Source organism: Aulonocara sp. 'chitande type north' Nkhata Bay, linkage group LG19 (assembly GCF_057382095.1).
Source record: "Aulonocara sp. 'chitande type north' Nkhata Bay isolate Kocher_YH1m ecotype deep benthic linkage group LG19, A_spYH_male_GT1.1, whole genome shotgun sequence".
NCBI classification, from domain to species: Eukaryota; Metazoa; Chordata; class Actinopteri; order Cichliformes; family Cichlidae; genus Aulonocara; species Aulonocara sp. 'chitande type north' Nkhata Bay.
The window spans coordinates 20,533,779-20,548,927 of record NC_141362.1 but is presented as its reverse complement, the minus strand read 5'-3'; the positions used below and the strand labels follow the sequence as shown (position 1 = coordinate 20,548,927).

Below are 15,149 nucleotides of genomic sequence, written 5' to 3'. Positions count from 1 at the left end.
TTAAAAACAGTCCTCCAGCTACATTATACTGATCTTCATGTGTGAAACTTGTACAGGGCCCGCTGAAATTTGCAACTGCAAAAATAAAATAAAAACAAAACCCAAAAGGTTGATTCTGTTCATCTGGATGTCGTAGCGTTTTCAGTGGGAGAAACGTTTCGTCACTCATCCAAATGACTTCTTCAGCCTCAGCTGACTGCAGGTTTCCCCAATCTTATAAACAGTACGTTGCATAACGACTGAAACTAGCACCACTGAATGAACAGTGGGATGACATTGTTCATTCAGTGGTGCTAGTTTCAGTCATATCGACCAGTTTCACTGACTTTTTGAACATGTCAAACATAAGGAATCATTTGCGCTTCCTAACACTGAGACTGAGATGATTGTGTAGCTCTGGGTCAATTCCTTTTACAAAGTGTTGTGTTTACTTTAATATTTACTCTAAACTTCTTAAAGATGTGAAATTACCCCAGTATTAGAGGATAAAAATCAAATAAACAATTTCAATAATATAAAAAACTAAACTTTAAACATTTTCTTAAAACTTACAGAAACAAATCTATTCAAAACTACAGACAAAAAAAATGAATAAAAAAGTCAAAACATAAAACTACAAAAACTAATGAAAACAACACAAAAGACAACAACGTAACTATAAAATCTTTAATTCTCTTTAGAAAGTTTTGTACTTTTTCGGTCAAGTAATAATCAAACATTCTTAACAGACAAGGCTGTATCTTTTCACAGGACCATTTTTAAAACAGCCACAGTAATGCTAAACAGTCATCAAGTACAAAGAAAATATCACCATAAAATATGTTTACTTCTTTTCCTCTTATGTCAAGCTCCCAACGTATCAATTTTGACATATATCAGCATAGTTCAGCTTTTTAACATGTACTCAGGAAAAACCTTCCAGAAAGCAGCTAACAATCTGAAGTGAGTCTGTTATTCTTCACCCTACTTGCTGCAGTTTTTTATACTGTTTCAATAGGAGATGCTCAAATTTAACATGGCCAAAATATAATGAGGTTGGCATATGTGCAAAGTTTAGGTGTGAAAGTTGCCTCTATAGTCTTTGCTCATTTATGTCAAGGTGAGAGTGGATATTCCTAAGATAATCATCTCAGGGACTCAGCTTTGGCTCTGCTGTTTGCGAGGGGCCCTCAATCCGAATAAACCTGCTTAATGGAAGAAAAGCTAAAACGGATGTTTAACCGAGGAGCTGCCTCAGGGCCTAGTACAAGGTCAATTTGTCAGCTGCATTCACATAAAGCTGAGTAGAGTAGAGTATGTAAGTAAGACATAACTGACTCAGACACTGACAGGTTCAGCTGAGTCTTTTGACATAAATAGAAAAGCAAACAAACAAAAAATTCTGATGTTAAATGTTGAAAAATTTGTAGCTTTGAATGCTGCAGGCATCAATCTAATGTGGACGATATTCACAACTTCTACATGTAAATTTTTAGAGGGAGCTGAATAGAGCCTCTTGTGACAGACGTCGACGTCACACTGCGGTTTCATACTCTACGAAAGTCTCGGGAAGAAAATTTTCCCTCTCTTCCAGTGATGATCTATCTTCTTGTGGGAATGCCAGTCCATTACCTTCTTTGTGTTGTGAAGGTTGCCTCTGCGGTGCTGCAAGCTATATGTAGATATTTTTTTAATTTAAAAAGATAAAAACACACATAAGGAAACTGATTTTATCAAATATTCATACCTGTGAAAAAGCAGCAAATATTTAACAGTGATCATTTTGATTATAAAAACCATGTTAGTTAGCATGCTGACATTATGCTAAATGCTACTGGTAGGCACTCTCTTATTCACAAGGGGTCTCCACAGAAGGTAGCTTTACATGTTCAATTTGGTATTTTATGCCAGAGATCCTTTCTGATAAAGCCCCAAAGGGGATCAAACCAGGGATGCTTCACATACTGCTACTGCTGTATTTTGTGCTACACATTTCCATAAACTGTTAGAATGACTGACTGCTGCCAACTTCTGAATTTTGACTCTAAATGATGCAGAGTAAATACGAACGAAATGCAAGCAAGCATACATAATATTTAGTCTAATTTTGGGGAAAAAAAGGGGAAGCAGCATTATATTCAGTGGTGCCTGAAGATGTTTACAGATAATCCCTCCCACCATCTCCAACATAATAAAAAAATGTCTCTGAGACCAGATTTTTACTCCTGCAAGAATACAACCTTTGACGAATCAGTTAGGATAAATTACTTATAATAAAGATGAAGGAAGTCACCCAGTCCTGAATCCTTTAAGTCCTTGGAAATAGGTGAATGCACCTCTTTCAGTTTTAGTCTAAAAAGAACTATGAGTTTCTCACATAGCCCTGACTGATATGAGGATTCCTTACACAAGACTGAAATATTCTTCATTAGAGTCTCTCTGATTATCTGATTAGTCTAACTGTTCCAATTCTTACTTTAAAACCAGAGGCTTTTCAGGTTGTAGCACCTACATTTTGCAATAGCCTTCATCAACCTGTCAGGTCAGCTCAATAAAAATTACTTTTAAATTTGCACGACTGAACAATCTGCAATTTGCAGTGTTAATCCTGGTGATTAGCAGTCAGTTAATAAATAAATCTAATCCACAGGTTCATACATATCACTACTGGATGAGTTAATTTTTCATGTACTGCAGCCTGGCATTGCTTCTAGTGACGGCATATAGATATTTGCTCAATAATAAGAAAATAATTACATCCATGGCCTGCAAGCACTGCAAACTCATCCTTTTTCGCTTTCAACTCTGCAATGGGTTCATGATGCAGATGTGAAGTTTGTATGTGGACACTTTCTGTATTTTACAGGGTTAGAATAAAATGTTAATATGTGGCACTATCAGAGATGGAAAAAGATGCAAGAAAGACAGGACAAGAAAGGAAGGATGATTATTTTCAAAGGCGAGCACTGCTTAGAAAGTGAAATTTACATGCTTGGAATTTTAAAGTGTATATATAATGTTGTAATTAACTTTAAAAAAATTTGAGTCAGATATTTATAAATAAATGATGTGTTGCTGAATTACAATTTCTTGCACAATGAACTGAAGTACACTAATTCTGTGTTATACAAAGACTGGATGAAAATATCAGGAAATTTAGGACAGGCTAAACTGGTTAGTTTGGAGTAATGTGTTAAAGTTTACAGTGCTGGACTGTTTACATCTAGGTAGCTGACACGAATGTATATTCAAAGTGACGATGCTGATTAGATTCACTGAATTGTACCTTTCTTATTGGAAAGGTTTAGGTGTTGGAAATTAGTTATAAAGCTTGTGTAACAGTTACTAATATCATGCAGAATTCGGTTGGCTAAAAAGGGCAGAAAGAGCAAAACAAATTATTCTGATTTATTTAAAGTGATTTAGTTTCCCATGCTGCACCACTACGCCCAAGCTGCCAAATCCCACTTTAGCCGCCTGCAAATCATGATCCTGAAAAGAGGCTCTTGAAAAAAGTCCCGCGCTTCCAAATTCTAGTAAACATTTCAAAACATCATCTCTGTCTCACCGGGGTTACACAGTTGTACCACCATCTTTACTTAATGCTTTACTATTATTCTACTGCAAATACATCATATATAAATGTTGCAAGGTTCTTTGCTATTAAATCGATCCTTTCACTCACCGTTTGTCCCAGTGGAGTCACACAGCAGAGCTTCTTCTTCAGGTGTTCAGGTAGAAAACAAAAAAGTTTTCCTAACAGGGGATAGAGTGTTCCTGGCATCACATCTTCTTCCTTTGTTGGGCCTAAGAAACATAATTAAGAATTTCTAATAAAAATTTTATAAAGAAAAGTTATGGACAATAAAGATATGCATAAGAACTCACCTACCTGTGAGAAAGCTGATAATCAGGCCTATTAAAATGACTGTAGTGCAGTTAAAGCCACTGTACCACATGTAGGACAGGGAGTAAAATCTCTTGAGTCCAGACGGTTGGCTGAAGAACAAAGAGATGCTTAAGGAGATGATCAATGAGGAGAGGTCACAGTGTGCAGCCGGAGTGATCTGTACCTCAGAGTGGTATTGTTGAACGCTGTCTGAATAGCAATAGTCGCATTGGTGCCGCATTCGAGTGGTAGTGGTCTTGTGCTACGATTGAGGATGCTTCCAATGCCGAGCCAGAAAGCCACAACCAGTCCTGCACACAGACCTACCAGAGCTCCCTGGAAACAATTACCAAAATAAGTTAATAAATAAATAAACAGCATTATTGTGAATTTACGTTAGAAGTCAACTTACGATGGAGTTGGCCCACGGGAAGAACATCCCGAGACAAAACAGACCAAGAATAGGACCACCAACCATGCCGAAGATTTTCAAAGCCACCTAACGTTAAATATGATAAACAATCGGTCCAAACATAGAAGTATGTTGATTATAAAGTTATAACCGGTGCGAGCTTACCTGTAAAACCGAATCACCCATGAGGTGAGTGAGATATGCCATGGCCAGGCAGAGCAGTCCATAGGACATAGCTTATTAAGGAGACACAAGTATAAACTTTAGGGTCAAAGCATCATTTTCAATTCACTGCTTTAATTCACAAATTGCAACATTTAAAGCTTCAGAGAGCAGACCTAAAACTTTGGACAGCAGGGTTGCTCTCGCCTCAGTCATGGCAGGATATTGCGGTTTGATGAGGTCTTCCATTGTTACAGTAGCTAATGAGTTGAAGGCCGACGATATGGTGCTAAACAAGAAAAGGGAAAAAGGGCGTGTAACTTTAAAATGCAAATTAAAGGCATGTTTCACCTCTTGGATTCTAGTTACTAAATCATTACAGCAATAAGAGTTGATGTAAAAGATAAACAACCGCAGTTACCACCTTGTATTATAGGTCTGTACCAAGTCTTATCTTTGAGTCCAGGTGAACTTTGGTAACAAATTTGAGGAAATTCTCCTATTAATTATCTTCAAGAGATAAAGAGAATGGAACAGTGTTTCAACTCCACAACAGAGCTATAAAGCAAGCTCCACATAAACAGTCAGGTTCTCTTTATGTTTACTCGCTTGAGAAAACCTACAATTCCTATCAGAGATAGACACAAATATGTGACATCTGCGCGTTAGAGCTCTGAAACTTTCAAACTTGCATTTAAAAGATCAAAATTATGCAGTGTGTTCAGTTCTGAGTCAGTAAAATGGACACCAGGAGAGTTTGTCACAAGATCAAAGTAAAAGTCACTAAAAGTCACATCTGTAGATAAAATGACCTACAAATGAAACACAAACATTTACATATTTTCTGTATCACCAACTTCATAAATGTAAATTCCAGTGGCAATGAGACTAGCAGCTGTAAAATTATAGCAACGGTTTGTGCTGCTGTAACTTTATAGCTGGGCTTAAACTGGTGGCGTTACTAAGCTACATCTCTACAGGTAAAACTGGTTCCTTAAGCAGTGAATCTATACAACAATTAAAGATTCTGTAAATAATAGAAATAGTGAAAATGAGTCACTTCCAATTGTGAACATAACCTGTTCCAGCCCAGGTTAGCTGTTCAGCAGAAGTTGCTATGGTGATTTAACCTGAAAAGAGGGCCACCTTTATGGTATTCTTCATGACAAATAGCCTACAAATGCAGCAGGTTATTCACACTGTAATGTATGACTTTAGACTCAGCATAGCACACTAATCCATTAATCTTGGTTCGTAGTACACCCCTCAGGTTCACTCTGTGTGTGTGTAGGAGCAGTACCTGTGCCCCACTGACAGTGAAACTGCATCACAAAGATCAGCACAGCCACAAATTACAGCAAAAAAAAAAAAAAAAAAAGAATTTTTTTTTTTTTTTTGTCTCTTCACTTTTAATGAGAGTGAAAAACCTGTTTTCCTTTTGGAAATGTGAGTTAAAATGTTTCCTATTTTAACAAAGATGCATGTAAACATCATGCAACGTTGGGGTCATGGACAATTATTGAAAATGTGTCCATACGTGACGATGAGTAGATAATGCAGGTATCATGACAAGCCTAAAGCTGAGGGATGAAATACTGTGGAAAGAGGATTGGTAGTAAAAATTATTCTGTCTCTGCAGAAACTGTGGAAAGTCCCGTACCTGAGGGCTGCACTGAATAAACAAGCAATGAAGAGTCCAGGCAGCCCAGGCAGACCGTGCAGCATATCCATCACAAAATATATCACCATCTGTGGGAAACAAACTATAAACATATCTTCCTGGTACCTTCAGTTCGATTTGCATAAATGTACAATTTGCCAGGAACAAAACACATATTGTATCATCTCTGATGTCCAAAACACACTAGAGAGACATGAGTCGAATGTAATGAAAGGTATCACTATAAAATATGCAAATACCAATGCTGGGTTTTTTTGTGCTCTCAGGGGTACTTTGTTTAATTCGGCACGAATATTTTTGATCATCCTTCATATTTCACTTCAGATTTTGTTTACTCCAGAGAAGAGTATGACAGTTATGCAATATTCATCCTGGATGGATGGATGGATGGATGGATGGATGGATGGATGGGAACACTAAAAACATTACACAGCACAGTGCAACTCACTGCATCCCGTGAAGAACTGGCCAGCTTGTCAGAGTGGTCCTCTCCACAGTAACGTGCAAACATGACCAGCCCCATCACACAACTTAGAGCCAGAGCCAGCTGCAGGGAGGGAAAAACCATGTAGCAAGACCTGCAGGAGGTTGGGAACATAATAAGGTGCTAACTTTGAAGTCAGCTTCTTGTCATTTTCTTTTTATTTCACTCATCCTTTTTGCAGATGTTTTTTTCATGTTTTTTTGGAGCACCCTCCTTTAAACTTGCAGAGCAGAGTGGCTAACACATATAGCTAATCTAACAGCCACGGGATTTAATAAAGCACATGAATACATACAAGCTAGCTTGAAATAAAATATTGAGAGGCTCATCTACCGTCTCCTTCCATCTCTGTTGTGTCATGAATAACTGTAGAACATATTATCAGTATGAATTCACAAGAATCTTTGCTTTAATATCAAAGCCACTGCTTACCTGACAGCCTCTTTCTCTGTGCGTGAGCTGAGGTATCTTTGGACCTGAGCCTGGTTCACACCATACAGGGACAGCATGAGGAAGACCCCACCGACCCCAAGAGTCCAGAAGGTGTGTCTCTCTGTCGGATCTGGGTTTAGACTGTATCACAGGCGAGAGAAAGAGATGCGGTTTAAAGACTATATCTTATGAAATCAAATGCATGGACCGGAGCTCTTTCCAACAAGCCTCCATGTAGAGTAAACTTGCAGCAGCAGGTAATGATTCCAAATATACTATTTGAAGAATACAGTCCTGGGTTAATTTAATAAAAAAAAGCAATAGCTGACAAAACCTTTCTTAAAACTGCAGAAACAAAGATTTACAAGTACTAAATATTGAAGAGAAACACATTCAAGCTAGATTTGATTTTTTTTTTTCCTCCCTCTACTAAATAAGTGGAGGTTTTAATGCCACCTGCAGTACTATAACCTGCATTTAACTTGTAGGATAGGTGAAGGATTGTTTTTCGTTTGTAAGACAGTCTGCAAACATTTTTTCAGATTTTCCGCATCCATGTAAATTCAACCGCTACTTTGCTGAAGTAGCCTCAGGTGCCAACAGACACATTTTTACAGCTCCCATGGAGCCAGGTGATATTGGTTTCCATCTGCCAGTCATTGTTTAGAATGCAGATACATTTTAATAACCAAATGCAAACCTAATTTCTCACCAGAAAAACCGCACTGTGGTTTTTAAATGTACGAGCTACAACAAAACAAAGCATTAGATTTCAGAGTGCTTTAATTCTGCAGCTGTTTGAAAGACTGTTAGAAAGAAGGAAGTTTCGTGTGGTTGCCGGTACGAAAAATAATGACAGCTTTATTGGAGTGTGCGATGTATTTGACTATCATCTGGATATATATGCCGTGTATTTTATTTTCCCCCCCCCATCTTCATCTGCATGCAACTAATGTGTGCTCAGTGTTGTACACCCCAGAAAGCTTTCAGTATCAAATATCATGCCCCTTGCCTGCATATTTCACATATTCATATAGAGTCGTTTCCATTAAGCAAACTTCAAACGCACTCGAGGCCAGAGATGCGGTTTCCCTCCCAGACTTTCCTCCAAACATCAGCCACTCCTCCAGTCTTCTGCACTCCCACCACAATGACAGCCAGCTGCCCTGCAAACATCACAACAGTCTGAAAGACGTCTGTCCAGATGACGGCCTTCAAACCACCCTGAGACAAAAAGGCACCGAAAGCATTAAAAGGCTACATATGTGAATCAAGAAGTATTCAACTGCTACTCAAAAATAAAGACCCTACTAAAAAATATTTATGGGTATTTTTTGCAGGTTTTTTGTCAGTTCTTGCAAGTTATTTTTATAGAGTAGCAAAGGCAGTGTTGACAGAAGAGCAAGTCATTCCTATCAGGTTAAGCTCAATAAAATCACTCTCAATTTATTCAAAGCCCTTGTAGATGGCTGATTCAAACTGAGCCTGTGATGTAACTCACCAGTGTTGTGTACAATGTGCACACGAGTCCAGTGGCCAGCACTGTTCCCCATAGTTCAAACCCAGTGACTGCAAAAACAGAGACAGAGAGCAACCCACTGAACTACAAGAATTATTTAGTTAAGTTCAATGAGAAAGTAAAAAATAAATAAATAAATAAATAAATGACCTCTTCTTACCTGCATTTAGTGCAAAGGCAGGAGTATACACACAAACTCCCATATAGATAACCTGCAGTCGGGCAAAAAGAAAATGTCAGCTTCATAGAAAAACCTTTGAACTTTAAGGCCTTTATATTATTGAATGCACTAAAGCGGTCCACTAAATGTGCAAAGTGACATTAAGTTTATTATCCTTATAGCTGAGAGTAAAAAAAAAGAATATTTACACCGCTTTATTATATCTGCTTAAAATAAAACTAGAGCTGGTACAACATGACATAGCTACTGGGTATCAGTCTTCCTCTTCTCCTGCCTGCTCTCTTTAAAGGTCGCCACAGTGGATCATCTGCCTCCATCTCACACTATCTCTAACATCCTCCTCTGTCACACCAACCCTGTGTATGTCCTCCTTCAGTACATCCATAATCTTTTCTGTGGTCTTCCTCCTTTCTTCCTGCCTGGCAGCTCCACCATCAACATCTTTTGTCCAGCATATATCGCTTCTCTGCACACGTCCAAACCATCTCAGCCTCATCTTAACTTTGTCTCCAAACTGCTCAATCTAACCTGTCCCTCTGATGTAGTTATTTCTAATCTTGCCAATTTTGGCCCCTCTCAGTGAAAATATTAACATCTTCAACTCTACCATTTCCAGCTCCATTAAACTTGTCCACCTTCTCTAACCCTGTCATTTACACTTATTCTGTCTTTATTTTTACCAGTTGTAAATTTAAAAAATGTAAAAAAAAAACAACTGTAAGCCTAAACTTATTTTTTGGCACCATCCCTACAGAATCCGATTATTATAAAATGTTATGTTACATTTAAAAAAAATTCTTAATAGGTTACACAAGGGAGGTTATTTATATTTTACTCCTGTGAGAAAGACAGCAGTTATGTTATATTTGTAGCTGTGGTATTTGAATATCAAATATTGGGAAAAAACCTTGCATCAGCACATCCTGTGTTATTGCACTGCAGTGCTGCACTCACCATTTGAAAGATGAAGGTGAAAGTTCCACATATGCGTACTGCTTTGCTGAAGCGCAGCTCAAGATACTGTGAAACAAAGCAGCATAAGAAATCTAAAGATAAGCTTGCTTTAAATGAGTACTGGTGAAAAATGAAAATGCTTCGGCAAACCTGGTAAGCGCTTGAGACGCGCAGTCTGTAAAACACTGGAATGAAAATGTGAGCTGGAATGAAGAGGCCCAGGATGTAGGCGCAGCCGATGAACCAGTACTGAGTGCCGTGCGTGTAGATCTCTGCTGGTACGCCAATGATAGCCACGGCCGACTGGAACGAGGCAATGAGCGAGAGGGAAACGGGGAGGCAGCCCATGCTTCTGTCTGCCATTAAGAACTCTTGAGTCGTGCGCTGACGCCCACCAGACAGAGCGTAGTACAGCCCGATGCCCATAGAGGCAGCGAGTAAGACGGCAAATATCACATAGTCTATAACCGTGAAGAACTTCTGGTCGGACGGGTCCATCTTGATTGTCTCCTGGCTGCAGTTTGAGAAGATTGTGTGCTTCTTCACACACACGGTCAGAAAAATAGGAAACGTCCTTGTTCACACCCATCAGTCATAACAGTCCAAAAACCTTGAAGGAAACAAAAAAAGCTGAATAAATATGCATGTGGGCTGGCTGTTAAAGGTTGGTGCTTTGAATCCTGGGCAAGATACTAAACTCAAGTTGCTCTCTGATACATCCATTCGAGTATAAATGTCAGACAGAAAGCATTTAAGCATTAAAAAGTGCTTGTATGAAAGGGTGTGAATGAGTGAGTGCTCAGATTAGAAAAGTGCTATTTAAGAACCTGTCTATTTATCATTTGCATGTGAGGTGATCTGCTCAGATATCCAGAGTTATTATTTATATTATGTAATATTATTCTATTCAGCCCTTTTCTGCTTATAAAATTTAAAAAAACAACAACAACTTTGCAAAAGTTGGAGAAGAAACACATCTGCACACAGCTGATTTCCTTGTGCTTTTCTTAGACATTTGTGCTCCTGCTCAGACAAACAGATTCAGCACTGAGTCTGCTGTCACTAAACTGTAATGCTTGCATCAAAGCACCACTGCTACATGAGAATATCACCAATCTGTGCAATGTAAAGCAGACAAACTGAAGTCACATAACCTCTCACTATGTCAACTTTTCCCTGCTTGTGCTGATCCAAAAATAATGTCAGCTGTTTTGGAAAGGGGGAGGTTCCTTGCTCCTGAGCTACAGCAGGAACCAGTCACTGTGAGTTTTCAAGGTCAATGACATCAAACGTTTAAACAAGCGCTTCCAGCTGTGGCGAAGAGGGGTTAAAAGGTCATTTTAAAACGTGTTTTCCTATCAGAATATACAGCCAATAAAAAATATTTCAGTGGAATGTACTATAAATTGCAGTATTTTTAAATTGACTGCTTAACTAAATCAAGAAAAATTACCTAGAAGATTGTTTTCAAAACATTTTGGGGTTTTTTGCATTACAAATAGGTGTCACTCAAGAGTCCAGGGTGGCATCCTCATGTATCTTGTTTTGATTTCCTTCCACATTAAAACAGACTGAAGGTTGAAATCCTTTCATCTGGCCGGGAGCCAGATTAGGTATTAATATACTCTAAAAATCTCTGCTGATCAATTAATTGATCATTTTGCCTCAAACCCCACAAAGGAGGTGCACAAAATACAAGGTCACAAAAGCCTCGTTGTACTATAGCAAAGCATGATGCAGGATTTTAAAAGTGACTTTAATTTGACTTGGAGACACTGTTGCTGTAGCTTTGATATTTTAGTTATAAATAACTGTCCCGTGACCGTCTGTAACGTTATCTGCATAACTTGACTGGGTATGAAGGAAATGGCCCTAATCAAGACAGCATGGTGTGTGAGAGGAAACAGTGTGCTAGCGGAGACAGAACAGGTACAACGGCATTGAGCAGGGTTACCTTTACAGGGCAGCACTGTGGGTATCCGGGTGAGTGTAACCGTCACCATGCCTTTCACTGAGACGTTCAAGAGCACTGCGTTAGTTAAAGCTTGATGAGGAAGGTATTTCCATGAATGAAATCACGACTTTATGAAAATCAAGGGTTGTATTTTCAAATAAACGTGTGTCTTGTGTGTTTAAACTTATGCTATGTTGAAAAAAGGACTTGAACACACTTACCATGCTAATCTGTCGCTCCATTGCTCCATGTGATCGCAAACTGTTTTTAATTTTCTTCCGGGGTTGAAGAAGTGGGCGGTGTGGTGACGCAACAGCCGCCAAAATCAAAAACTTGCAAGAGGAGTGGATGTTTACATCGGATCAAGTACGTACAGAAAAATAAAGAAAAAGACTCGGGAAACATGGAGGGAGCACCTGCGAAAGGTACCTCGGAGCGAGAGCTTTTAACTAGCTTAGCGACACCGCAAGCTAGCTTATAAAGAACATTGTTGTGATGCAAAGTTCGTTAGCCTGCTAATGCTATGAGCTAATGTCTATTAGCCCAACAGTAAAACATTCGTTTGTGTCCTTTAGAAGTTAGTAAATGTGTGCTTTATCCTCAGGTGTTTTGAGTCACCTGAGTCTGCTGGAAGTTAAAGCCAGGAGTCGTAAAACTCAGCTTCAGCAGCACAGTCGTGTGATGGAGCTGAAGGCTAAAGTTGAAGCACTGAAGACCCAGAGAGAGCAGCTGAAGGCACAGATACAGACGCACCAGGTTTGGGGGCTCATGATGGTAGAAGCTGGACAAATATTTACGCAAAACACGTGATAAATTTATAAAATTATAAGCCGTATTTATATTCATAAAATATACAGTTTATAGTACGATTACATTGAAATATTTATCAAGATATAGTAGTTTATGTTAGTGTTTTACTTATATACTACAGTAGAGTACTCATCCTTACCTGACCATTTTCAGAAGAATATTGTATTTCTTTGTTAAGCCATTTAACACCGATCTATAAATCATTCAAGCATAAAGAAGGTACACAACTCGAGAGATGAACCACTGTTTGACAGGCATATAATAGTATTTTTGATTGGGATTCCGATCCTGATTGTTTACTTAGGTGTGAGAAAGCAGTGATAAACCAACTGATTTCATGTTAATATGATGCTCACATTTGAACTGGGTCTGAAACGTTACATCACTTTCACATGCTGGTTGCACTTCCCTGTTACAGGACCTCCAGAAACTGAGGTTGGCTATGGACAAACAGTGTGCAGATGAAGAAGAGGAGAACATGGAGGAAGAGTCGGAGAACTCAAAACTTTTGCGGCTCATGGCCAGACACACTCAGCTGAAAGATCTTCTACATGCTCATCACCTCATTGGTATCAGCCTAACTGCAGTATTATTTCCTCTGGTTCAGTGTCACCTGGAGATGTTTTCACTGACTTTTTCCAGTGTGTCTCATATTTCAGATCTTTATTGGTCTGTTTTAATCCTCTCTTTTTTCCTGCTCTGTTTTATTTGCTGATATCATCAGGTGGGTATGACATCATAAAGACTCGCAAGGGGAAAGGAGCGTGCGTATCTATCGCAACGGCCTATGAGGACATCTTCTTAGACACCTTTAACCTGGAGATTGATCTGAAGCCAACTGTAAAGATTAGTCGCCACAACATCCCTCCCTTTATTCCCCTAAACAACCTTGCTGAGCAGAACAACATGCAGACAGACCTGAGGGTGTTTCTGGACACCCTCAGCAAACATCTCAACGCCTTTGCTGGTCGCAAGCAGCAGCTGAAGCTTGTTAAGGTGCCAGATTTCACTTTTTTAAATTATATTTCACCATATCCCTCAGTAGCTGATGTTGACTCCATCATGTCAGCATTCTGGGAGGGCAAAGCCATCTGTTGCAGGACTCCATGTTTAGGTGGCTGAAGATTTTTTTTTTTTAAACATATCTCTGGCTGGACGTTTGGGCTTGTTCTACTACAGAATTAATTTACACTTTGATTAAATTATGAATAAGAATATAACAATCAAAAGTACCCTAAACAGTTGCACAGTTCTTTTTATGAAACCTGTAGTTTTGTTGGTGAACAGTAGAAACCGTGGAGTTTTGTTCCATTCGTAAATTTTGAAAGCCAAGAACCCATTAATGTTAAGCACAAACTATTTATGGCCTTTAAAGCACAAAACCGTTTTGTATTCATTGCTATTTGTTTTAAAACAATATCAAATTGACCCTGTTTTGCTTTTTGTTTATAGGAGAAACATAAGTCTGTTGAGGTGATGGAGAGTAATGTTTTATGTTCACTACTGGTGCTGTTATTCACTGTGCCGAGAGAAAAGACAGCTGTGCTCTGCACACTGGACTACACGGACCACACCAGATGTCTCCCCACACGAGTCCATCTGGAAAGTGAAGGTAAGAGTTTCACATTCATTTTTGTTTTAAATGCAAACTCAGTCCCATTCCCACAGGCGTATGATGCAACATGCTTTTACGAACATTTGTGGAAGTAATGGTCATTGTAAAGCGGTCACTGAATTGCAAAAAGGAAGCTTGTGAAATCCTAGATATTCAACCATCAGCTTCAAGTATATTAAAAGTGGAAGTGTTCAGGAGCCACAAGAGGTCAGCCACAAACGGTTCAAGAAGTGACAGGACTGTTTCAGTGGCTGAGCAGACTTTTGCTGTAATGCGACCCGATACTTTTGTCCATTTAATAGATGTAGAAAGTCTGTTTACAAACATGTGATGTTGTTGTTAAAGACACCCATAAAACTTAAATTTGGTAATGTTGTTTAATGTTGATTTCCTTTTGTTTGTTGCAGACAAACAGCTTCCCGATTCTCCACAGTGGAAGAAAAACTGCACCTTACTTATGGAGACTCCTGTGCACAAAGCTTTAATAACCATGAAGAAAATGGGAAGCATTGCTTAATTTATTCACTAATATGTATTAAATGAGTTTTGCTGTTGCATTTTGCTAAAAGAGTAATGTACTTACTCATTTTTCATTTTTGTTTTTAAGGTATTAAATTGTAAGAAAGTGAAGTTTCCAAATGTTCAAGCAAAAAGTCTTAAAATTCAGGCAATAAAAGTCATATTTGTGATGCGATCGCTGTTTTTTTGTCCCTGTCTCTATATACATGGTCTGTAAATACTGTCTCTGATGTTGCTATTAACTTGTGTGTAACGTCAACCTGCCAGAGGGTCTACAGATGGAAATTAGGCTATAATCTGGCATAGTTACATTTGTTAAAATGTTCAATAATATGTATTGTCCCTCTTTCTAATAAAGAAAGGAAAAACATCAATTTTATTTATTTTTTTTATTATTTTGCACACTGTTGCGCTGAGTACAGTCATACAGGTATGCTTGTTGCCATGGCAGTCTCAGCACATGTAATACAATAGCCCATTGTAAAGCGTGTCTAGTGCAAGCGGTTGTCGGTAAGTGCAGTAATTTTTCAGCAGCACATTCCTTAGAGATTCAGTTTC

The 15,149-nt window shown here is 38.6% G+C and overlaps 2 protein-coding genes across 8 annotated transcripts; one reads left to right on the top strand and one right to left on the bottom strand.

Moving 5' to 3' along the window:
* Positions 1–652: 652 nt before the first annotated feature.
* Positions 653–12,359, bottom strand: slc5a6b (solute carrier family 5 member 6). 3 transcript variants are annotated; one of them, XM_086274143.1, is made up of 17 exons: positions 11,869–12,359; positions 11,648–11,722; positions 9,844–10,303; positions 9,694–9,759; positions 8,719–8,770; positions 8,541–8,608; positions 8,109–8,263; positions 7,040–7,180; positions 6,572–6,701; positions 6,103–6,191; positions 4,619–4,731; positions 4,446–4,516; positions 4,281–4,367; positions 4,053–4,204; positions 3,872–3,978; positions 3,665–3,786; positions 653–1,651 (listed from the first exon to the last, which is right to left on the bottom strand). In XM_086274143.1, exons 3-17 carry the CDS (start codon positions 10,189–10,191, stop codon positions 1,514–1,516), a joined length of 1,839 nt encoding a protein of 612 aa, XP_086130269.1. In that variant the 5' UTR covers positions 10,192–10,303; positions 11,648–11,722; positions 11,869–12,359; the 3' UTR covers positions 653–1,513. The 3 variants fall into 3 exon arrangements, with proteins under 3 accessions (XP_086130269.1, XP_086130267.1, XP_086130270.1); XM_086274141.1 differs by having other exon boundaries at positions 11,648–11,704; XM_086274144.1 differs by lacking the exon at positions 11,648–11,722.
* Positions 11,557–14,965, top strand: cenpo (centromere protein O). 5 transcript variants are annotated; one of them, XM_086274145.1, is made up of 7 exons: positions 11,557–11,676; positions 11,938–12,072; positions 12,252–12,403; positions 12,876–13,026; positions 13,182–13,453; positions 13,910–14,069; positions 14,480–14,965. In XM_086274145.1, exons 1-7 carry the CDS (start codon positions 11,580–11,582, stop codon positions 14,587–14,589), a joined length of 1,077 nt encoding a protein of 358 aa, XP_086130271.1. In that variant the 5' UTR covers positions 11,557–11,579; the 3' UTR covers positions 14,590–14,965. The 5 variants fall into 5 exon arrangements, with proteins under 5 accessions (XP_086130271.1, XP_086130273.1, XP_086130272.1 ...); XM_086274147.1 differs by having other exon boundaries at positions 11,565–11,622; XM_086274146.1 differs by having other exon boundaries at positions 11,565–11,676; positions 11,941–12,072.
* The last annotated feature ends 184 nt before the right edge of the window (positions 14,966–15,149 follow it).